Below are 23,886 nucleotides of genomic sequence, written 5' to 3' on the forward strand. Positions count from 1 at the left end.
CTGCTGGAGCCTTGCGGGGAGCAAAGCTCAGCTCGCCCTAAGCCGAGTTTAATAACATGGACAGCACAGATCCTCTCTCCTCCTCTGCTCTCTTCTTCCTCATGCCAACCCTGCTCCGGCTGGCCAGGACACGTGCTTCCCTGCCAAGGGGGTTTTTGGAGTGATGCAAGAGCCTCTTCTTCTGGGGCTTTCTGGGAAGCGAGAGAGCTGCGCTGTAAAGCATCCCTGTGCTTGGTGCTGTGCCCTGTCCTCTCCAGTGCTTGCCTTAGAGGTGACTCCAGGCATGTGAACAGCAGCTTCCTTCCTGGTTTTTTTTTCCAAGTCCCATTTTTCTGTCTTGTCAGGTCTATTTAAGCATTTAATGAGGTGAGATAGTACCAATAAATTTAACACAGCACAATAACTCTGATGTGGGCCACAACCTAATAAACTCCCATCCTTGGGACGGTGCTGGCTTGCATCTGGTGCGATTGCTTCGCTCAGGTATTCCCGAGGTTGAGCAAGGACTTTGCAGGCACTGCAGGGTGTTCACTGGGATGGGCTGGAAATGGTTTCCAAGGGGCAAAGCTGGAGGTGGTTGATGGGCAGTGGGGGGGCTCCTTTCTCCTGTCTCCAGCTCTGCTTTGTCCCCCCTCCTTGGTTTCTGATGGTGCCTCTGCTGAAACACCTGCTGCTGGCTTCCAGCTCCAGCTGGTTTTTGCCCTGATGGTTCTGCTGCATCCGGCCTGGGTGAAACACGGGGAGGTTTCTGCTCTGTGTTGCAGTGTGGAGGGATTTGTACTTCGGCTGCTTTGAATGTCTCCTGAATGAGTAACTTAACAGATTGATTTTTATCTTTTTTATCCCCCTCACTACTTGTAAATCTGTTTGCAAGCAGCTTGCTTTCTTGGAGGAGGACTTGGAACCATCAGCTGGCTCCTGCATCCCCTTCAGTGAAGCATCCTTTCCTGTGACTGCCTTTGGCAATGCCTTTCTCTTGATCAGAATGGGGCTTCTAGGTGGAGAGAACAGGGAAAGCTGGGCTGAAGCCTTTTCATACAGGGGCACCGGCAAGGTTAAGGTTTATTCTGGCTCTTGGCATATGCATTTGTGGCTGGAGCAAAGCTAGGTTCAAGTGAGGAAGGACTGTCTCTCACTTTGCATCCAATGCCAGCCCATACTAAAACCCATCACACCCTGTAAGTGGCCAGGCAGTAGTGACACTGAAAGGGTAGGGCACAGTGAGGAAAACGCACATTGAGATTCCATCATCCAGTGGGTGGAAAGATACGGATTTGGAGCCCTAGAGCATGGCTTCCTCAGGCTGCTTCTCTTCTGGGTGTGCTGTGCTGAGGGACACACTGCAAGTGGTTTATTACAGCTCTCTCTTTGGTTCTGCTGCAGCACAGGAGCAGTAATGCAGTCATGCCTCGGCTCCATGTGGAGCCTGAGGAGCAGAACAACCTCTAGCTTTCTGGCATCCTGGCTGGGGAATCCTGCGGGATGGCTGGCTCTGCCCCACTGCCCATCACCATTCCTGCTTCCTAAAGCACCGTGCTGGGGAAACAGCTGCTGTTCCACTAAATACGTCTGTGCATGTGAGAGCTGGGAGCTGTGCCCATGATGTGGGCTCCGAAGGAGCAGGGGGACCCTACTGGGTTTGACATGGAAATGATGTGTGTGTGCAGGGTGTTGGGTGCTTGATCTGTCCAGAGCATCCAGAGGGATGCTTGTGCTTATTATCTGAGTGAGATGCTCCAAACAAGTCCAGAGAGAACTCGGTGCCCGGAGCAGGGGGTCTGTGTTCCAGAGAGAACTGAGCAGTGTGTGAACAGAGGGTTGCCAGGTGCGAGTGCTGTCAGGTACACAGTGAGTCAGTGCACAGCAATGCCTGGGCTGTGGGTCTGCTCTGCTGCAGAGGTCCTGAACTCCACTAAATTCTTGCAGCCTGTGCTCCTGGAGCTCCATGAAACAGACCTGGGGGGGAAGGAAAACATTCCCAGTGCCCCTGTGCCTCTGCAGCACCAACTGTTTCCAATTACTGTGTGGAGTGTGCATGTGCTGAGTTATTCCACCCAGTGCTGGAGGGTCTGAATTCCCCTGCTTGCTGTGGATGGAGCCTCTCAGCTGATGTCTATGGTCAGGGAAAACACAACATCCAGCCTTGTCCTTCATCATGAAAGTAAACTCTGCCCTGCACAACTGAAGAGCAAAGAGTGGTGTGGGGAGCAGGGATGCGGGGCATGCCCTGCATGTGGATGAGAGCTTCCTTGCTGCCTGGCAGCCCAAATGCAGTACAAATGCCGCATGCTTCTGGCTTTAGCCCTCTGGAGCAACCCACTTCCCTATGTTTGGCTCTTTTAGTTTACCTTTCTCAGACTTGCGCATCTCTGCCCCTCACCGTGGCTCCTGGGCAGTGCTCTCCTCTCCCATCCTTTGTTGCTGAGGCAAATTAAGCAGTGCCTCTGCTCCTTTGCCTTCCCACTCTCTGCCAAGTGAATCCCACAACTTTCCTGGGTGACGACATAAATTTGCAATGGTGTTGTACAAAAGCTCCCCACCAAACCGGAGCTGTCTCGCATCCCTAACAAGCTTATCAAAGGCTTTCTTTGCAGGGAGATCTGAGCCCTCCAGGTTTTGATTCGTAGCAGGTGAAGGCAGAATGTGCTGGAGCCTGATTGAAATGTGCGAGGTCAACAAAATAGAGCGGAGAGTGCACAATAATTGGGGAAGAAGCAGCAGCCTCGCTTTCTGCCCGTGTTCCTCTGATCCCTCGCCTGTAATCTCCCATTTCCAAAGGGAAGCCTGGCTTGCATACTTTATCACAGTGCACATTTGCACAGGAGGCCCCTTTGTACAGGAAAGGGAGAAACCCCCATGCTCAAACTGTCACTGACTTCATTCTCCCTCTTCTTGTGCAGCCCAGAAGGGAGACAGCTCCGAGTGCTGCGGGGCGAGCAGCAGCACCCAGCTTTCATTGTAAAGCATCTTGCTTCTCCCTGAGTTTGAGCCTTTTGTCTTACCAAAGGGCTGGCGTTTACTGCAGATCTGGGGTGAGGGGAGGTGTTCTGTGCTCTTCTGGAAGTTAATCTCTCAAAGTGTGAGGCATCAGGGCTGAAATAGCCGGGCTCCTTAAGGCAAAACATACGTGCTAGCTCATGTCCTTCCCTTGCTCTGGGAGCAGTTACTGTTTTGGGGATCTCTGCCCTTTCTCAGGCTTGGGAAGAGGTAGGAAGAGTTCCATTTGAAGTGCACGTTTTCCCCACAGGCTGTAGCACTTTGCTGGAAACGCTCCATTCCCCAACATCTGTGCACATTGAAGCCTTCCTTTGGGTTTGAGTGTGTGTTGGGGGGGGGGGGTTCCCTTCTCCTCCGCGTTCTGCAAAGGGAAGAGATTACAAAAAGCAAGAGGGAAGGGGGGAAAAATCTGTCCCCTTCCCCCTGCCTCCCATCTGTTGTTTAATCACCAGCTGTTTGTCCTTAAGCTTGGATTACAACCTCTCTGCCTGCCTGCTCCGTGCACGACGACGCGCAGTGGGGCTGCTGCATCTCGCGTGCTGCATTATGCATGCACTGCTGGTGGGAAGAGCATCGGCATTAAAACCTGGGGGAGGCTCCAGCCCCTCGCTGTGTCTCTGCAGAGGCATTAATCCCTGCTCTCTGTGCTCCTTGGTGCCCGGTGTGCAGAGCAGTGTCCTGTCCCAGCCGGGCTATGGGCCTGAGCAGGGCTTTGTGCCCTCGGATGCTCCTCCTGGCTCTCCGGAGGGAGCTGCGACAGGCGGAGGAGCTAATGGTGCCTGATGGAGTAAGGAGCCAAGAGTGACGCCGGGATTTTAGGATGGGTGCCAGCTCTGCCTCCATCTAGAAGAGCTGTAGGAGAAGTCAGCATAAAACCTAGGGATTGCTTAACAAGCTCTTTAGTGCTACTGAATGTGCTGAGCTCATCCCAGGAATCTGTGGGTGCCAAGGCTCACTTACTGATGGATTTAATACCATAGGGTGGGGAGCCATCGGTCTGCTACCTCTGCTTCCCATGTTCCCTTGGTCCCTGTGCTGCCTTAAGGGATGAGGCATTGTGCCCTGGGGCAGAGCTGGGCATTGACTGACTTCACCCTGAGTCATATAAAAACTAAGGTGGGGGGACAGGGGGAAGGTTTTGGTGATCCACCTGTGTGGGACACTGGCATTGAACACGGTGTTAGATACGTTCTGTTATGGTGGGGCAGGAGAGGAGGAATGGACTCCCTCTGTTTGGAGCAAACCATACGGGAATGCTTAGAGCTGGGATGAGTTCTGGACTGAAGGCTTGGCACATGGTTTAGGGCAGGATGGGCTCCAGTGCAGCCCTGTCCAGCTCTGATGGTAGAAGGAATGTCTGGAAGAAGGGCAAACACCACCTCATTCTTGATGCTGCCCACAGCCCCGTGACCACAGGGTAACCTGCCTCCCTGTGCTCCGAGCAGGGCTCATCTCACATTTCCTGGGAAACCCAACGATGCGAGCATAAGGAGCTCTCTGGAGCCAGGCAGGACATACGATCCTTAGTTAATACCTCACCAGAAAATGGGAGCCTCATTACATGAGGGCTAATCATTTACAAGCTATAGGTTTAGATGTGTGGCTTAAAGTCCATTACTTCATGCCGCGGGTATGTGCTCTGGTTTCCTGGCTCAGGGGTGGTGGCGTTGCCTCATCTTTGTCCCCCTGTGCGGAGGAGTCTGGTGATGGAGCGTGCATCAGAGTGCTGCAGGGGCTCTGTGCCGCTGGTCCTGTCTGGTACCCAGCACTGTCAGTCTCTGGGAAGAACAATGACATTGCAGCGTGGTGAGTCTCAGGGCGCTCGAGCAGCATCTGTCCTTTGGCTTCTGCGTGTGTGAAAGGGCATAAATGAGTGGAAACCTCAGCCTTCGACTTGCAGCAGGCTTTAGGATGCGACCCAGGAGAAGCCTCTCTATACTCCATGCTGGGCTTCACCCAGGCAGGAAGTGCCCTGTGGGAGGGTCTCAGCCTGGCCCCACTTGCTTCACAGCATCCTCCTCTTCCTCCTTCCCTGTGCCTCGGAGCTCCGTCCCTGTGCTTGCCTCTATGTTTCCCCTTCGAAGCAGCTATTGATTTTCCTGCCTAATGCGCCGGGCTGCATTGTGCACCACACACCAAACAAAACAAAGAGAACTCAATCAGCCACTTAAAAAAATCAAACCAAGCCCACCGCTTTCCATTACAGGCTGGGCAGATCACACAGTTACAACTTGAATGTGTTCCCATTGACCCACAGCACTCAGTTAAAATGATGGGAGCGGTGCAAACACAGGCTGGGGATGCAGGCTCGAGAGAGCTCTTCCCTTACATAAGAACACTTTGCTTTTCTCTTTCTTGTTACCTACAAATGAGAATGAAATGCTGCTCTCCTCCACTCTGCGCAGCGTTGTTCCAAGCGTATGAACGCTCAGCTCCCTTTTCCCTTAGCTAATAAGTAACCATGAGGAGGTTTGTGGCCTTGTTGGGTTATATTTAGCCCAGAAAACACTCTGTTTCTCCTCTCTCCTCCTCCCCCTGCCTCTTTCAGTGAAATGCTTTCTGAGATTTATTTGTAAGCCTGTAAATACAGAGTAAATAGCTTTAATTTACCAGGCTACTGTAAGGAACTGTATCTGCAAGCAGGAATTCCATCAGCCCCTGCTGAGTGAAGTGTCTGCGGATGCTGGATGCTCAGATCTTTCCCTCCTCCCCCCTGCTTCCCAAGGAGGAAGCTGCTTCCTCGCCTTCTGCTGCTCCCTTTAGAGGCTCTGGGTGCTGTCAGCGTGGGTCAGATGCTCGGTACCCAATGTGCAAAGGGCCTCTGTGACCCTGAGAAGGGGAAGGTTGTGAGCTGGTCCTTATGAAGCTGGTGAGGGCATCTCTGCCTGTCGCCAGCCCACACCCTGGGAGAGGCTGTTCCTGTGCTCTGGGGGTGTCTGGAACAGGCTCGGCATGGAGGGCTCAATGCTGGACTCATTCTGTGAGCAGTGTGTCCACAGAGCTGTGGCCAAGCAGCTGGCATGGGGATGAGGCAGCGTCTGGTTGGGGTAGGCTGGAGAAGGAAGATGGTTGTCTCGGCTCTGGCTGCTTTGCATGGCTCTGACAGCGAGAGCTGTTCTCTTCTGTGGTCATAGCAACTTGGAAATGAATTTTGCTTACTTTGAATGTGAAGTGTTTGCGGTTCCCGGGTGAGTTGTCCTCTCCGGCGCCCATCTCAATTACCCTGCTATGATCACAGTGTGTGTGGTGGCAGGGGAGAGCAGGAGTAAATCCTGCTGCTGCTCAGGGCTGGCATTTACAATGGGAGCGCGGGGGCTGATCTGTGAGGAGGGGTGAGGGGATGCCCTGCTTAATGCAGCTTGTCCCTGGGGCAGCCTCTCCAATACATCTGCCTGCCTATGGCCACTTACCTGGGGGAAAATCCAGTTTCTCCACAGTTCCAGTCTCCCTATTCAAGCCTCGGGATATGGACTCTGCAGGATGGAGGAGCCTCTTCTCCATCCTTTCCCTCTCCCATGCTGCAGTGAACAAATGCCATGGGAGGCTGTTCTCCATGGACCATCAGCCGCTGCCCCCGTGTCCCTGGGAGCAGAAACTGATGACACCAGGGTGCAAGCAGGGCACCATTTTTCCTAATTAGTCATGATGTCTTGCCCATCACAGGAATAAATAGCAAGCTTTCCCTGAGGATGTGAGATGAGAAGCACTATTTATCGTTCCTCTCAGAGGAAGCTGACAACATGACAGGTGAAATATCAGGAATAATTAAGAAAAATAAGGGCTTATGTACTTTATTGCACCACCAGCAGGGATGGATTGCCAGCATCCTTCTGTGGGCCCCATCCGCTGCACATCCCTGCCTTCTGGGCTGCGCTCCTGTGCTTGTGTGGTGCCTCTCACTGTGGTCCTGCCCAGTATTGACCAGCCCAGCAGCACCCGGTGCTGCTTCTGGCTTTAGCAGCTTGAAGGCACCAAAGCTGCCTGCTTGATGCAGGCTTGCAGTTGGAGTCCTGGCTCTAAAACATGAACATGTTGGATAGCAAATGTGTGTTCAGTAACTACTGTTTGAGCTCTTTGTCCTCGAGAGAGGGAGAGGGAAACCCAGTAACTTGTGTATGATATTGGGGGTTTTAGACTGTTTAAGCTGTTGTCTTGATGGAGGTGGATGGAAGCAGAGCCCTCAGGGATGTGTGGAGCTGACCGCCCCTGTTCTGCCCTTGGCTGTGTTAGGGAGGGCATCCCCTGGCTGGGAGCTGGAGCTTGCCGTGCTGTGTCCATGGAACCGATGATGGATGATGTGCTGGGGAGGGGGGATGGCTCTGCTGACCTGGTTTTCCATTGCTGCATTACCCTGGCCCCTGGGAGCACCCCAGGTCCATGCGGGTTAATGCCGGGCTCTGTATCCTTGCTGGGAATTGAGTTAAAGCTGCAGCCCGCCCGCACTGGGAGCTGTTTGCTTATGAGGCAGGACAGCTGGGAGCTCAGAGCTCTATCTGCTCCAGCAATGTGAAAACCTGATTACAGCGAGTGTAACCGGGCAGCTCGTAACTCTTCCACAGCAGCCCTGGCCTCACCTGACAGCACAATAGATCTCCTGGATGCATCGTGCACCCGAAGAAAATGCCCAGTCAAAAGTGCTTAAAATCCCTCTGGTTTGCCCTTTGCTGATGGTGCCTCTCGCTGTTGGGAGCAGCCTCCTTCAGCCTGGGCAGCAGCGTTCCCATGCGTGGTCACTAAGCCAGCCCTAGGAGAAAGGAAAGGTCTGTGCAGTCCTCATCTCGTCCCCTTTGACCGCGTGCCCCGAGTCGCTGGCACTGCTTTGGGGATGGTGAAAGGGACCCTTTGTTGGGGCAGGAGGAAGCCAGCAGCAAACAGCTCCCAGACGGGCAGTGCTGCTCCCGGGGCATTTATATTTAGCTCGCTTGTGGCATTGGCCCTTCAGTTTATGCTGATGCTTTTGTCCCTTTAAGCACCAGCACCAGAAGGACACCAGCCAGGAGCAGGCAGCTGCTTCTCGGAGGTGAGGGTATTTTTAACACAATGCCTGAGGAAAAAGGAATCTGCTTCCTCCATCCCTCAGTCCAAACCAGGCAGTGAGGAACCTCTGAAATCAAAGCTTCTGTGCACAGTGCTGGGAGCCAAATCCCACACAAAGGCTGAGGGTGTGCACTGGGGAACAAAGGGAGAGGTTCGTCCTGCCTGGGTGATGCTGTGCCTCGCTGCTGAAGGCAAGGGAGACAGGGACATCAGGTTAAAGCAGGCAGGATGGCTGGGATCCCAGCCCAGCGCAAGGAGCGGGTGAGGCTGAGCCTCAATGAGAGCCAGGCCCTGCCAAAATTAACACTGGCTTTTGTTCTGTCAAGTATTTATAGAGCGCTGTAGTACCTTGTGCCACGAGTGTTCCCTGAGGCTTTGCAATGGCAAAGAGTATCCAGAGTGGGCTTTGCATCCTCTGTGAGATGCTGCTCTGGAGCCTGACCTCAGCATCTCGCAGCTTCCCCATCCTGCCAAGGAAAGGCTTTATTCTCCCCTTCGCTACCTTGAAAATGTTTGTCTGCTTTATCAGGAGCTGGCTGGTATCAAGTCCAACAAGTCTGGAGTTTAACTGTGCGGCTCCTCAATTCTCCAAGCAAATAAGCCCACATAAGACCCAGACCTTTGAAGCCAATTGTAATTTAATACAGCTTAAACGGTAAACATCGAACAGTTGCAAAGGAAATATGATCAAAGCCATTGATCTTTTTGTAGTGACACAGTGTCTTTTTGAATCATTTCCAATAATGAGAAAACGCGAGGAAATGGAAACCTGCTTGCAGACATGATGGTCAAATAAATAATTAGCAAGGCGCTTGGTTAAGGTCTGTGTATGGAGGAGCAAGAGGCTGCTGATGGTCAAGTGCAAATGCTTGACTAAGCATCTTTTTGGGGGTAAACTGGGACAGAAAAAGTCACTCTGGGCAGTGTGGAAGATGGATTTGTGCCAGTGGAAGAGCAGGATGCTCTTGTGGAGAACAAACAGCCTTTTCCAAGCAGCATTGATCTAGTGCTACATGTTTTCCATGGCACAGCTCGTGTTTCTGGTCTGTGGGTTCATTTTGGAGCACTAATGAGCTGGCCTCTGTCGCATTTAGAGCCTGCAGGAGTTCTGAGGGGTTGTTGAGGGTATTTACACCTCCAGGGTAGGGAGCCTGGGCAGCACTGATGGGTTTGGGATGTCCTGCCCCAAGAAGTGAAGTGGGGCTGCCTGATGCCTGGTCTCTGTCTGGCTGCTGCATCCTGTCCACAGAGACCCATCCATCCTTATCCCATGCTCTAGCCCTGGGAGCAATGCTCAGCACGACACAGTGCTGAACTGCTCTGTCTCTCAAATGCTTCTTACTAATGGAAGCATCTCAGGAAGTGAGTATTTGGCTGTTTCCGTTAAGGAATGTGTTTGTAGCTGAATTTAAAACGTGCTGTCCGTGATGCCATATCAGAGGATAGTTTTAGAGCGCTGTTAGTGTCGTGTTGACTCCCTCTCTTCATTTTGAAAGGGCAAAGCACACCAGTGAAGAGCTTCGAGAAATAGGAGCTATTTGTTACCACTTCCCTGTGAGTACAGGGAAAGGAGATGCTCCGGCTCACGCTGAGCTCAGCACGGCATGTCTTGTGTCCTGGGGTCCTGTTCCCTTTGGGGGTCCTACACAGGCTGCAGGGCTGGGGACCCCAAGCCCTTGGTGCCTGCTGCTCTGTGAGCATCGATGCTGTGTGCTGCACCGTGGTCACAGCTCTTCCAAAAGGCAGCTCATGCTCTGTGGCCTAGAGCACTGATCCTGCCATTAGGCTGCACTGGGAGCAAATAAATGGTTTCTGGTTTACTTTCTGTTAGGTCCAGAAGCAGGACTTTTGTTTCTAGGCTGGAAACTGCAGGTGTAAGGTATTGGAGGCCTGTGTAACCCAGGGTGTGATGCTCTGTAATGTTCCACTTGTGGCAGATGCAGGGATTTAGTGGCACACATGAGAATTGCACACTGGAGGGCAAGAAAGTGAGGGTTCTGCTTTCTCCTGTGAGCACAATACCTGCCTGGCCATGGGTGCTGCTGAGGCTTCTGCTCCCTCCCCAGGCTGTGTTTCCCAGCAGGCATGTCCAGCGGGATGCTTGCCCGCATTCCCACACATTCAGGTTTGGGTTTTGAATGCAGTCCTGCTGGCTTTTGGGTGTTGGTGTTTGAGTTGGGTCTCAGGGCTGCTGCTCAAAGAGCCATCAGGATGTGGCAGATAATGCTGCCAGTCACATCGGGGCGATGCTGCCGCTTGGGGCAGGAAGCCCCCAGTTATTGTTAGTGCCAGGACCAGGCTCTCAGCGATGTCCTCAAAGCACAGTGTGCTCTTCCCCAGCCCTTCCGACAGCAATGAAAAAGCTTTCATGTTCCGCGGGGGAGGAGAGCACAATTTGTGGTGACCCGGCTCTGGCTGGTATTTGAAAGGTCACTTTGAGTGCCACACTATCGGAGCCCATTGATTGCACAAACCCCTCCTCCCCAGCGCTGTGCGGCGGGCGAGAGGGAGCAAAAATAGCTCTGGCAGCATCATTGTTTAAAACCAACAAAGAGGCACTGAAAGGCTCCCTGCTCACTGCTGTCAATAGCCACGGCAAGGGCACCGGCTGCGCTGCTCGGCCACGCTGCCATAGGCACGGCCTGGAGGTGCTGGGCTGGTGCTGAGGGTGGATGGGGTGCACCGCAGGGTGGGCACTGGAACCCCCAGCAGATCCATGGCTGTATGCGCTGATGGGCAGCACTTGTGTGTGCCCCTCTAATGCCACATGGAAATAGATGATCTTTGATGTGTTGTGTGGTCTGATCCTATGTCCTGCAAAGGGCCATGAGCCCGGATCGTGCTGTGGGCACTGCCTGCTCTTGCAGCAGAGACCCTATAGAGCAGAACAGTCTGCAGAGCCTCACCCTCGCTCATGGCTAAAGCATCACCTTGAAAGCATCCAGGGCTGGCAGAAACAAAGTGCCTTGAAGAGTCCAGCCCATTGTCAGCTCATTTGTGAGCATCAGTGAATGACCAGGAGCAAGAGCAGCACTGGCCTGCATCCTTGGAGTCATCTGTCACATAACAAGGGAAATATTGGCACATTGTCATGTTCCAAACACTGCTGATCAATGTTTGGATATATGAAAAATAACAATAGTAAAAGGCAGCCCTAAGGGAGCCTGGTAGTGGGGAACAGTGGAGGCAGCTCCTGCCCTCCAAGTGGGACCACATCAGGCCAGTGGTTGTGGAGCAGAGTGAGACCTTGCTCCTGTCCTGAGCTTCTGGAGCACATGGAGCTGCATTCCCCATGAGCATTGTGGCTGGTGTTCAAAGCAGGAGGACAGCGTTGCCTCACATGAATTGCTGCTCATCAGGGCTTATGGTATTTGCACTGGAAAGAAATGGGATGAGTTGAGCAGAGGAGGAGTGCATGCTCAGTGAGAAGGGAGTTTTAGTGGTAGGGATGCTGCAACAAGGTCTCTGTCTGTGAAATGGGGACAACAGCATCTGGGGGTGGTAAAGGCAGGTCAGAGTCAGAGGCTGCTCTACTGCTGCTGGTGGGAACAGTGTGAGTGTGGTGGGTGGGAGAAGCCCAGCAACTGCTCCCTGCTTTGTGCATCCACAGTGAGCTGCAGAAGGCAGGGGGAGAGGGGAAAGGGAAGAGTTGTGCTTGTAACTGGGTTAGTGGGGAGGGAAGCAGGGAGCTGTGCTCAGCCCAGCAGAGATGAGGAGGCAGCAGCTCCAGGCCTGGGTGCCTGGGGTGTGCTCAAATAGCAGAGCTGACTCTTGTGGAGGTGTCACTGGAAAGTGGTGTTTTCTTATTGACTCAGTAGGGAGTAGGAGGGCAGGAGGGAGGAGAACAAAGAGATCTCGACTGTTGCAGTGAGTGATGGAAACCCTTTCGCTCCAGGCACCAGCCCAGATGGGTCCCAGCCCATGAGGGAATACACAGGGAGGTGCCATTCATGGTGCCATGCAGGCACCAGGCAACACAACTGAATGGATTTATTCATCCAGTTCCCCTCAGCTCACCCGAGCTATATAAGATATAAGCAAGGAGAGCAAGTTAAGGCATAGATTATAAAAGTGATGGATCTATGGAAAAAGGAGATGGCTGAAATTTACTTCAAAGCCTGGCCCAGAAATGACCCTCTTCCTTCTCCTGCTCCGGATTTTTCCCATCTTGTGCAGAAAAATGCAGCTGGTCAGCTTGACAAGTGGAAACTGTAGCTTTGTCATTAATGCGCAGCGCTGAAACAATGATGTATGGCTGGCGATAGATCATGTTGGGTTTCCGGAGAGCAGGGAAGATGAAGGCATGAGACTAATTCATGATGCATGAACACATTGATCTTCCCAGCTCTGAAAATACAATGTAATGAACCCCTGCTAACAGATCATTTTTGTGCTGCTGCACTTCACTAATATCTAATGATTTCACCTTGCTCTGAGATAAAATATAATTGTATGGGAGTTCCAGCTTTGTTCTTTAATACTCGCGCAGACTTAACGAATTATGTTTTCCTCTGGAGCTGTCGGCAAGTTGAGACAAGCTTACAAAAGCCCTGCAATTACTGGGCTAGGATGCACCTTTAAACACGGCGTGTGCGGGTGTGTGTAGTGGTGTCTGCTGGGGACACGGTGGTTCCGTGTGCAGCCTGTGCATGTATGCTCTGAGGATGCTGAGGAGCGGGTGGCCACGCTCGGGGGTTACTGGGTCTCATCCATCCCATGAGGGAACAGCAATACCTGTAGAGGCTGTCACTTGCAGCATCCCCGCTGGTGAGAGCGCAGCAAGGCTTTGGTTATTTCCAGTACTCTGCAAGCCTTTTTGTCCATAAGCAAACGCTGTCTCCCTTCTGAGCCCACTCTGATGCTTGCAGCCCTTTCTGATGGTAAACAAGAAGGCTGCTTCTCAGTGGAAAGTAGGGCAGGCGCAAAGGGGAGGACAGGTAACCACTGCCTGCTTACTACAGCTGCGGGGTTCTGGGGGCCGGTACAACCAGCGCACATCCGTGTATCGGCAGCGGGGATGCTTCCAGCCGGGCTGTCAACACCTCCGGCAGTGTGACAGCCTGGGGCTGCCGCGTCTCGCTCCGAGCGACCCAAGCGCAGCAGCGCTTGTCTTGGCATCTTATCTGCAGCCTCCTGTCTGCTGCATTCGGTGTGGTGATGGGAGCGATCGGGGGCGAGCGGGCAGCAAACTCCTGTTTGTTGCACAGCATCTGCTGCAGTTGGGGTCCTGGCCCCTGGCTGTGGCTCCCGAGTGCTATCGCATTGCGAGCGATGAGCAGGAGCCTGCAGATGTGAGCTGAAGGTGAAGATGTTTGGGGATTCTTCAAAGGCGAGCCTCGCTGTTACAAAAGAAGTCAATGGAAATCTAACCGCTCTTGACAGCCAGAGCTGGAGTAATGCTGTTCCTCATTTGAAATTCCCTCTAGGCTAAGTAAGGCTTCTCCTTTCATGTGCGATGTTTGTATCCCTTCTGGGAGACCTTTCCTCTGTACCAGGCTTGGGTACGTGCCGTGTTGACAGATGATTAAGACATGAAGTCTCTTAAATCAGAGGAGCAGCCCAAGTTTTGCACTGTGGGCTCAGGTGTTTACCAACACCGTTTTTATCGTCTCAGCCTGACTTTGAGGTTTGGGACTTGCTGCCTCTTGCAGCTCAGGGTGTCCCTAGCAAAGCAGATGCTGAAGGGAGCAACAGACCGGAGCTGTACACGTGAGATGCCAGAGGGAAAATCAGGTCTTTGGCGGTAGCGGTGTATTTATAGCGATGATCTGAGTGGATTTGCTGTAGAAGCAGCCTCACGAGGTTTGCTTTGGGGTGACGAGGAGCAGGAGGTTCTCCCATGCTCCCTGTCCCCACCAAGCAAACCTTGGGAAACCTGCTGTGCCTTTTGGATGTCTGTGATGCCTGAGGTTGGTCGGCGTCGCTGTGTTGGGTCCATGCAGGGTTTGGGGAATGCAGGTGGGGCAGGCAACACCCACCAGGCAGCTTGTGGTGGGGAGATACGGCTTTTGATGGGATCAAAAGGGCTTTTTTCTTCCCAGCATCTCCTGTAGGATAACAAACAAACTGAGCCCCCAGCCCTGTCTGGAGCAGCATGGGAGCTGCCCTGCAAGCAGGGCTGCAGTTCCCTGGCATGTGTTTTGGTGGCTTGTGTGTCCCCCCTCCCTGTGGTCTCCATATCTGGACTCCTGCAGGCACTTTTTCCCTATAAGAATATTAAACGCATTTAAAACACACTTAAATGCTAATGCGCCGCCTGAAAAGAGGATGTCAAGCGCGAGAGGCGCTCAGAAGACAGGATGTCTCTGTAGAAGGGTTTGACCCCGGTAATCTAATTTGCTTTACGTTTCAAATGATACTTCATTCTCTTATTATAAGGCTCTGTGTCATTGGCTCATAAAGAGTACAATTTCTTGTCTTCCAATTGTAATAAATCCAACTCAAGCACCCTCTTGATTTGAAATTTGTCACAACAACACGCAGAGGGCACAGTTCCTGAGTTTTATGGCGCGGGTGCATTAGAGACTCATCTGCAGGAAAGATGATGCAAGACTATGAAATGATTTGTCCCTCTCCTTTCGCAATTAGATCCATGCTTCCAGAAAAAGAAATACCCCTCCCCATCCTAAATTATAGTGTATTCCTCATTATCCAGCAGTAAAAAGGTTAGGCTGGCAGGGGAGCCAGGCTGGCGAGCTTTGTCCTCACGCTAGGGAATAATATGGTTTCTTTAAAACCATCTGAAAATATTTCAGCAGACATGGGAGCTTAACCTTTCTGCTTGGAATTATTGGATATGATGGAAAACCCATCGCTGTTTTATGCATACATGTTACAGGCACTAATACACCCGCATTGCCCAGCGACGTGAGCGGTGCCAGCGGGACTGGGTCTCAATGGACAGACTGGCTTGAGGTGGTCAGTGTGAGGGAGGTTCTTGGCCTGTGTTTGCCCTGGCTGGGTCTGCTGGTGGTGCAGCAACGCCCTTTCTGGACCCTGTTGGATAAATGCACACTGAGACTTTGCTCACAGATAACTTTGTCACCTTTAGCGCTTGTTGTTCCTTGGGGGGGGTTGGGTTGGGGGTTTTTTGGCTGTTTTTAAACAGGTTTGAGGCGAGCAAACCCTCCCTTCTGCAGGGCTCTTTATTAAAAGATGAAAAGCTGGAGTTCACAGGAGTTAGCACTAAGTCACAGTACGCAGCAATCGAAGGTATTCACTGGCTGGGGACTCTCTCTGTTTATTTCAAACACCCTTTATCATTTGGTTGAAAGAGCGGTGTTCTCTGTAAAGCTCTGCCAATTGAAAACAGGATCAGATAATGAAGACTGATGCTGCACTGATGACAGCCCCTCCGATCCTCAATAGGGTTTCTCCAAAATCAAAAGACGTTTTTGTCTTATTGTCACACTTGTGGCTTCAAAATAATTAAATTTAATCTTTGAGCTCCAGAAACAAAAATGGAAATCTGCAGCCACCCCCCCCACGTGTGCAGGGGAGACAAAGCAAATGCAAATACACACTGGGTGGTGGGGAAAACTTTGTACCTTATAAAGGCAAACACTGTCCTTGTGGTGGGTGCCAGCACCCACACCTTGCAGTGACCACGTTACTGCTCCCAGGGCGTACGGCTGTGCCATGGTGTGTCCGCGGTGCTTGTCCCATTGGAATTGCTGTCAGTGCATTATACACTGTTGTATGTGTTGCTTTCGTCTATTGCTGTGGCACTGTTGTTGTCCAGAATCAGTTTGGAACATGCCATCCTTTCCATACCGATCCAAGCCTGATGCTTCTGGGGCCCTGTCCATGGCGAGGGATGGACAATCGGACAGAGCCCAAAACCTGAGCTGAGCATGGGGCTCCAGTGCGGGAGGATGTGGGCTCTGAGCAGGCAGAGATACTAGCACTGATGGGCTGGATGACACAACATCCCCTCCTCCCTTGGTGACAGTGAGCTGTGTTTGATGCTTCAGCATCCGTTTTATGCCTTTTAAAATGCTGAACAAATTTGTTGTTCATCACAGTGGGAGGCAGAGGAATGGAATCTATCGGGAGCTATTTGTACTGTAACTAAAGCCCCAAATTTATGGGGGGGAGCGTAGCGAGAGGTGATTTAGTCACAGTATGTGGAGGGCTGGAAACTGGGCTTTGGGATTCTGCCTGCTCTTTGGTGCGGCCGCACCGGGTTCCCAGGATGGGGACAGGTACCAGGAGCTGCTCCACTGAGCAGCGTGGCCCATCAGGGAAGTGCTGGATGCCTGTCAGGCGAGCCGTTAAATCCCAAATGCTATAACTTGATTATTCCTTCTCCGGTTCCTTCTGACAAACTCCTGCATCCTCAGAGTTACACAGGATTTAGCCCCACGTTGCCTTTCATGTGAATTGTGTGGCTAAACTTGCGTGCAGCTCTTTGGAAATCTCAGAGCCAGCTCCTTCCCCAAGATCGACAACTGTTTCATTCCTCTTGACAGAATACGTAGCAGGAACAAACGCTGCCATTCCTGGAGGAATCTTTTTGGTCGCAGTCTCTATATAGCACCTTTAATCTGAGGCTCAAAGAGCCGCTGAAGAATGGCGAGTCCCATGGTACCTGCAGAAGGGAGGTGCTGCTGTGCGGGTTCTTTTTCCCTTCTTGGTTGATGTAGGAAGGAATGGCAAAGGCAGGGGACTCTATGGAAGGCCACGGTGGCCAGTGAGTACTGTTGGTTCCCTTTCATGAGATTAAGACAAGGTAATTGATCATTGGCTTTGTAAAGCCATCTAAAACAGATCCTGCTGCAACTTCTTTTGCAGAGGATCTAATTGATGTCAGTTACTTAAAATCAGGCACCAGCTGGGTGATGCTGTGTCCTCTGATGCCATTCCCAGGGTGGTGGCAGCAGGACTGGTGCCAGTTTGTACTGGGACTGGTTCAGTGTCTGGCTGGGAGCATTAGCAGCTCATCCACACACCTATGGCTTCTGTTGCCAAACATCATTGCAGGCATATTGAAGCCTGTGGTCCAGGAAGGAGGAGCTCCAAGTGTATTTAAATCTGTGGGGCTCAGCTCTGCCTTTGGCAGTGCCACACTTTGGAGTTCTCATAGCTAAGTTCATTTTCTAAGTTCATCTTTGCTCCTGATTTGAATGCTGAGTTAACAAACAATTGATTATCGGCTCGAACATGCAAACCTGCCATCTGGTCTCTGAGATGCGCTCACTGGCGCCGGGGGGAGCTGGAATGACACATGTGAAGGATCTTTGCAAGTGGCTCAGGGAGAAGCTCCTGCTCTCCCATCCTCTGCAAAGTGGGTGAGGAACATGCTCTGTCCCGTGGGCACCTCTGAATGCGCTGCCTTTGTGCTGTTACATGGAGCTGGGTCACTGCATCCCATCATGGCAGTGGTACTGAGGCTGGAGCATGGCCCTGGGTACTCCTCCATCACTGGCTCCTTACCCCAGGTGCTGATGGTTTGGTTTTCCAAGGACTGTGGCCTGCTGGAGGAGCTTCCCAGCATCCCACATCCCTGTCAGTGTCCATTGGGAGATGCCTCCGAGTGAGCCACAGCAGTGGGTGGCTGTTTGTCAGCAGGATGTGTCACCTCATCCCAAGCTACCTACTGCATTCATGGTCAGGTCCCAACCCTTCTGTTCCCACCAGCCCTCCTGTGCCAGCTGCTGTCCTGGGACACAGCTACAAGCTGTACGACAGCTTCCATTCAGCACCCGCTTCCACTTAGCTGCTGCTGAACACGCTGTGACAAATAATCCAGGGCTAAGCTTTCAGGACAGAGGAAATTGTTTTCCTCTTGGTATTAAGGTCGATGCATAATGGAAAGCAGGAAGACGTTTCCAGCAGGAACACGGCCAGCTTCAGTGCATCTCGAGTCCCTTTCTGTCTGCTGAACGAGACGGAGGAGGTTAGAGAAGTCATTTCCTAGAGTTCAGGATTTGCAATTTACATTCTCTAATCTCCCGGCCATTTAGCAGCAGATAATTTGTCATGGTTTGTTTTAGCTGTTGTGATATTGATATTTATTATGCAAATTGTATTTCCTACTACTTATTGTTCTGCGCCCTATGAATACTTAAGTTATTATAAACCTTTTTAGTTAATGCAGGTTGCCTGTCGGCTGATGGCTGAGCTGAGCTGCAGTGGGCTGTGATGTGCGGTGCTGTGCAGAAGGGGCTGACCCAGGGAATGGGAAGAAGCAGGACAGTGGGTGCCTGATGCTGCAAAGGAAAATAGAGCTTCTCAGCCAGCTCCTGTTGGGCTCAGGTGCTGCTGGAGAGAGGGGTTTGGTGTCCCAGGCTGAGGGAAGTGCTTTATCCCAAACTGGTGGATGCATCTGGCTCAGTTATGAGATTGTAGTTGATTATGGTGACCTGAAACTCTGCTCCCATGGCACTCATTGGGTGGGATGGAGAGTTGTTGGGCATGGCTATGGAGCAGGAAGGCTTTCCAGTGTGGGAGAGGCTCTGTGTTGCAGTGGTGACGGTCACTGGTGACTGGGGATGCTCTGAGCTGAGCCCCAGAACACTGTTTGGCATTTTCTCAGGCTCTGGTGCCATGAAACCAGCTGGTTTCATGCTCCAGTGTGTGAAAGCTCTTCCCAGCTCCCCGCTGTGACTCAGCTCTCGCCCCCGATGGTTCCGGCCTTTGGGTGACAAAGTCAAGCTGACATCTCTCTGCCTCTGAACCTAATGAGCAGCGGTGGCATCTTCTGCCTTCCCCCACTCATGCTGCTGGTGGAGGCCCTGGTGTTCTGGGTGCCGTGGGTGGCGGGGGCCCCTGGTCCCTCGTGGCACGACGGCCGCGCATGGGCTGGGTGCTCTGGTCTGCAGTGACCGATGCACGGCCGGTACCGTGGGGGTTTGCTGCCCATCCCCTCGGTTTCAGGCGGAAACCCCCGCAGGAAGGCGCAGCCCCCGCTGCCGGTACCGGTGCCCTCCGCCGGGGGTGTCCGGGCTCCCGGCGCCGGGGAAGGCTCAACAGCGCCTCCAGCGGCCCGGGATGCTCGGGGGGCAAGGACAGCGGCGGGACCGGGACGAGAGTGCGGGGTGTGTGTGTGTGGGGGGGGGGGGGAGGGCTCCGCCTCCGCCTCTCGCCCTGTCGCGGGTGTCGCGATAGGAGGAGGAGCGCAGGGCCCGTGGGGTTGGTTTGGGTGCGGGTCCCGTTGTTTGTTCCGCCGCACGGAGCCGTTCTGCGGCTCCAGCTCCCTCCGGCTCCGCTCCCGGTATCCTTGCGCCCTCCCGCACCCCGGTGCGCCCCGCTCCGAGCGCAGCACTTTACCCCCGGCCCCTGGCTCGCAGGGCGGGGGGGGGGGGAGCGGTGGGTGCGCGGGGGGCGTGGCCAGCGCAGGCCCCGCCCCTCTGTGACGCGCACGCATCTCATTACGGTGTGGCGCGGTCGGCGGTGCCGGCGCGCGGGCAGAGCGGAGCCGGTGCCGGACATGGCGGGACGCGCCCAGCGCCGCCCCGCGCCCGGGCTCCTGCCGCCGGTGCTGCTGCTCATGGCCGCGGCCGCCGCCATCATCCGCACAGGTACGGACGGGGGGGGGACACCGGGGGGGGGCACCAGAGGGGGCACCGGGGGGGGGGGAGCGGGGGGTAGTCGGAAGAGCCGCTCGCTCCGCGCTGCCCCCGCCGCTGTCCCCGGCCCCAGCCCCGGTCCCCGGGGTCGGCGGCCGCGCGTGTCGGGCGGTGCGCGCACGCGGTTGCCATGGGAGCGGCTTCTCCCGCAGCCCCGGGCTCGTCGGGCGGCCCCGCAATTAAACGTTAATCACGGAGCGCGCCCCCGGTGCACGGGGGGGGTGGGGGGGGGAACGGCTGCGCCGCGCGGAACCTGTTGGAATCTGAGCGCAACTCGCGGGGCGCGTCCCCGTTACCCCCCCCCTCCCTCCGCCTTCCCTCCCCGGAGCGAACGGGGGTCCCGGGGAGCGCAGCCCGGACCCTCCGCGGCCGGCCCCGCTCCCGGCCGGTGGCGCTGAGCCCAAGAGCCGCAGGACGGAGCTGGGCTCGTGGCCGAGGCGCCGGTGGCTGCGGCCGCCGTTACCGGTACTTGACATGGGCAGCGTGTCCCTGGGGAGGCACAAGGCTCCTTCAGTGCCTGCCGCGGCCGGAGCACCGGGCAGCGTTTGCCCGGGACGCAGGTGAAGGAACAAGAGGGCCATTGAGTGGGCTGCAGCAGTTCGCTAATGGGAGAAGGGGGGATAAAGGAGCAGGCAGCTCGGCCGAACAAAGAGCTTTATTCACAGCCGTGTCGTACGCGCTCTGCCGGGCTTCCCCGCTGGCCTGTCTGGTGGGATTGGGGTGAGAGGGGGTGGGATAACGCCGGTTGTCGTTCTTATCCCGTTCCCTCGCTGCGAGAGATGCGCATCCTCCAGCCGGGGCTTCTGCCCAAGGCTGGCTCCGATGATGGAAACGACTCATTCCCTGGTCTCAGAAGTTCTGACGGGTGGCTCTGTTCTCCGAATCTGGCCGTTCCGCAGCCCGGTGCTCCCATGCAGGGCAACCAGAAACGATGGATGGATGGATGGACACCAGCCATCGGGATCAGCTCCTTCCACCGCACAGGGAAGCGCTTGCATCGCTTCGGTGCAGCTCGCTGGCACCTAGCGGCAGACGCCCAGATGTTTACGTAGTTGCTGTGTTCTCCTCCTAGTTTTCCAGGGAGATATTTGGTGGCAAGGTGCTTTCTGGGGAAGTTGCCTTTGCTTTAGCTCGATGTGTCTTCAGTTTCCCACGGGTTCGACCTGGAGACCTGCTGCTGCTGCGAGATGCCCCTATAAAAACAAAAGCCTGTTGCAGGACAGCCACCTCTGTGCTTTGTTTTGCTGTCTGACCCTATAAATGCCTTGCCTCCCATTCCGAATCCTTTCCTAAGCGCAGTTTGAACTCCAGGCTGATGCCTGCGATGGCCGCCTGGCTAACGGCACGGCAGCACGGCATGGAGCAACGCGGCAGCTTGAGAGGAACAAAAGCAGGGCTGGACGCCACTGCAGACGGCTGCGCCCGACTGTGCCAGGGCTTTTCCAGTGGTGAATTGGGATCGCGATGCTCCCGGGGGAAGATGCCTCTCCTGTGCTTGTGGTGCTCTGCTGTGCATCACAGGATGACATCCTGGGGCTCCTGCTTTAGCGCTGCGTAGACAGAGCTGCCTTTGCACCGAGGAGCTCGACGTTGTGGTGTTGTTTTTAATCCCCCCGTTTCAAAGCTGTGATTTGTGAGCTCCGGCGGGCTCAGAAGACAAAATGAGTGCTGTAGCAGTCATGCCTGGCGCTGATTGCAGCGCTGTCACCGCACCTTCCGTACGGGCTCTACCCAAGGCACGACAGTACCCCCACCACCGCGAGGTCCGGAGCAGGTCACGGTGGCTTTGCCACCCGTGTTCACTGGCAATGGCAACAGGCAGCGCCTGGACTCAGCTTAAGCTAAGCCGATAACTCAAGGTGGATCTGTGCCTTTTCGTGGTGCTTTTCTATCTCGTTTCAATGCTTTACAGTTAATTAAACTTCACAGTGCTTCTGCAAAGGAGGGAGAGGGCTGAGGAGCAGCGGCTGAGGGCTCCGGAGAGGTGGAAAACAGCATCCTCCTGACGATGTGGGCACCCCAGAAACAACAACTTCTCAGCCAAGGCCATGGGAGGCTTTGGGAGGCGGCACCGGCACCGCGCTGCAGCCCAGCCGTGGCACAGGCTCTGCATCCACCGGCATCACCCCAGCCCTTTGCCTGGACTGGGACCCCCTTGGAGGCAGGGAGGGCTCCCGCAGTGGCTGTGTCCTGCCAGGCTCCTTTGGAACACGGAGCAGTTTCCTTTGTGTGCCGGTTCCTGGCGTGCCGAGCTCCGGTGTTGACACACACGGTTGCGTTGTGCCTGCACCGCAGCGCTGAAGGAGCGTGGCGAGGCAGGGGCTGGTGAATACAGGGATCCATCTGGGTTGCAGCTTGGACTCATTTGTCTTGCATGTAGGTAGCTGAGTGCAGGTTTATGAGTGTGGCAATCTGGCTTAGAAACCAGTGCCAAGGAGGCTCCCGGGGATGGGATGACTGGGAGATGGCTCCGTGCAGAGCCGGGGTGGTTGCCAGCCCTTTTGGCTCCGTGGCCGCCCTCGATGCTTGCTGACCGTGGGCTGTTCCTGTGCTGTGTGTCTGGCAGAGGGGGCTCTGTGTGGGGAGCCAGGAAGAGCTGAGCTCCTCGGGGACCCCCGGGTTTATCAGCGGCTGCTCGCTGTTCTCTTTGTTTGCTTTCCCTGTCTTTCCCGGTGTGTAAATACAGGCGGGTTCATAACCAAACAGCTCCGGCTCCGTCACCCCGGTGGCTTGGTGTGCTGTTCTCCGGCCAGGCTGGGACTAAAGGTGGGTGCCTTCAGCTGGCCATGGTCTCTGCCCTATTGCTGGACTGAAAATGGGTCAGGTCTTTAACCCTGTATCTCCCTGCGGCCGTTGGGATGAAACGTTTTGTTCAGCCTGGATGTGCCCTCTTTTAAATGGAACATTAAATGCTCCTAAGGATGTGTTTGCTCAAAAAAACCCCTTTCTCATACTGCACTTAAGCAGATTTTTCTGGATGCTTCTGTGTAATGCTTGTTTTCCCAGGGATTATTGTCACACTTCTCAGAGGGGTTTTGCCAACCTGTTCCTCCTGTGGTTTCCGACAGCACCTGGCAGTACTTCTGTCTGGAATGCAGGGGCTCCCTTCTGTATCCAGAGTTAAGCAGCGTTCTGTGGTGCAGGGAGACGGGATTTTAGCAGGCTCCAGGGGCTGCGAGCGTGGCGCGGGCGGGAAGCCTGCAGCATTCACTGGAGCTGGAATGGGGCCAGTAAGTAAATACTTATGCAGTGGTTGAAGAGCACAGGCAAAGCTGGACACGCAGCCAGTGTCTCTGCTGAGAAACTGGATGCGCCGTGGTAAAAACCAACCCAACACAGACTGAGTTGTGTCTGCTTCTCTGGGGAGCATAGTGCGCTGTTCCCTGGTGGTGCAAACCCACCAGCGCTAAATAAAGAGGCTCTGCTTGGAGATGGGCGATGGGGGAGAGACCCGAGGTGGGATGGTGTAATTACCCGTGGTGTGTTCGTGCTTAGGCTGCTCAGATCAGCTGCTTTGCTGGGCTGTAATTGTGCGCCGAGCTCGCAGCTGTGGCTGTGGTGAATGGGGAGCCCCACCATGGAACGCTTTGAAGGTTGGCCAGCATGGGCTGGGATGCTGCGGCGTGCCCGGCGTCGAGGGAGCGTGCTGCTGGGATAGGGGATGTTTGCCCCTGTGGCTGGTCTTCATGAAGGGGAATGCCACGAGGCTTCAGTCAAAGCTCTGGTGCTTGAACCCAACCCGTTGGCTGGGGTGTGTGGTGGAGATGGTGGCCGTGCCGAGACGAGCTGGCGTTTGTGGCCAAGCCACCGGCTGCATTTAGATACTGCAGCTTCTAATCTGCAAGGGCAGGAGGAGCCCCAGCTGGAGGGGTGTGGGTCAGGCGAGCTCCTGCAAGGACCCTGGTTTCTCTTGGCTTTTTTCCCTATAATAACAGTTCTCCTCCTCCCTGGTCTATTTGCTGCCTGTTGAACTTGTCGGTTCTGCTGCCCTGTGCACATCAGGTTCTTGCCTTAAGTGCTGTGGCACTGGGTTAGGTGCTCAGGGAGCCCCCCCTCCCTGCTGCCTGTGGTCAGTGGCTTTCTTGTTCTATTTAAGGGCTTTGCTTGGCCTGCACACCCAGTTATTTTCAGTCAGTGACATTGCTTGGTGGGGCTGGACCAGTGTGCTGGTTTCACCTATGGGTTGGTTTTAATCTGTTGTGATCTTCTGAGGTTTAAGAACTTGGGTATTAAAAACATTCTGACTGTACTGAACTCTCAAGGTGATTCTTATCAGGAGACT

The 23,886-nt window shown here is 54.3% G+C and overlaps 1 protein-coding gene across 3 annotated transcripts in view; it reads left to right on the top strand.

The window, feature by feature from the left end:
* The first annotated feature begins 19,447 nt into the window (after window positions 1-19,447).
* Window positions 19,448-23,886, top strand: part of CADM1 (cell adhesion molecule 1) — a 121,910-nt gene continuing 117,471 nt past the window's right edge. For all 3 annotated transcript variants that reach the window (XM_034069516.1, XM_034069517.1, XM_034069518.1), the window contains exon 1: window positions 19,448-19,556. In XM_034069516.1, the coding sequence (XP_033925407.1) occupies window positions 19,466-19,556 (91 nt within the window). In that variant the 5' untranslated portion in view covers window positions 19,448-19,465. The remainder of the gene's footprint in view (window positions 19,557-23,886) is intronic.

This window comes from Melopsittacus undulatus, chromosome 15, assembly GCF_012275295.1.
Source record: "Melopsittacus undulatus isolate bMelUnd1 chromosome 15, bMelUnd1.mat.Z, whole genome shotgun sequence".
NCBI classification, from domain to species: domain Eukaryota; kingdom Metazoa; phylum Chordata; class Aves; order Psittaciformes; family Psittaculidae; genus Melopsittacus; species Melopsittacus undulatus.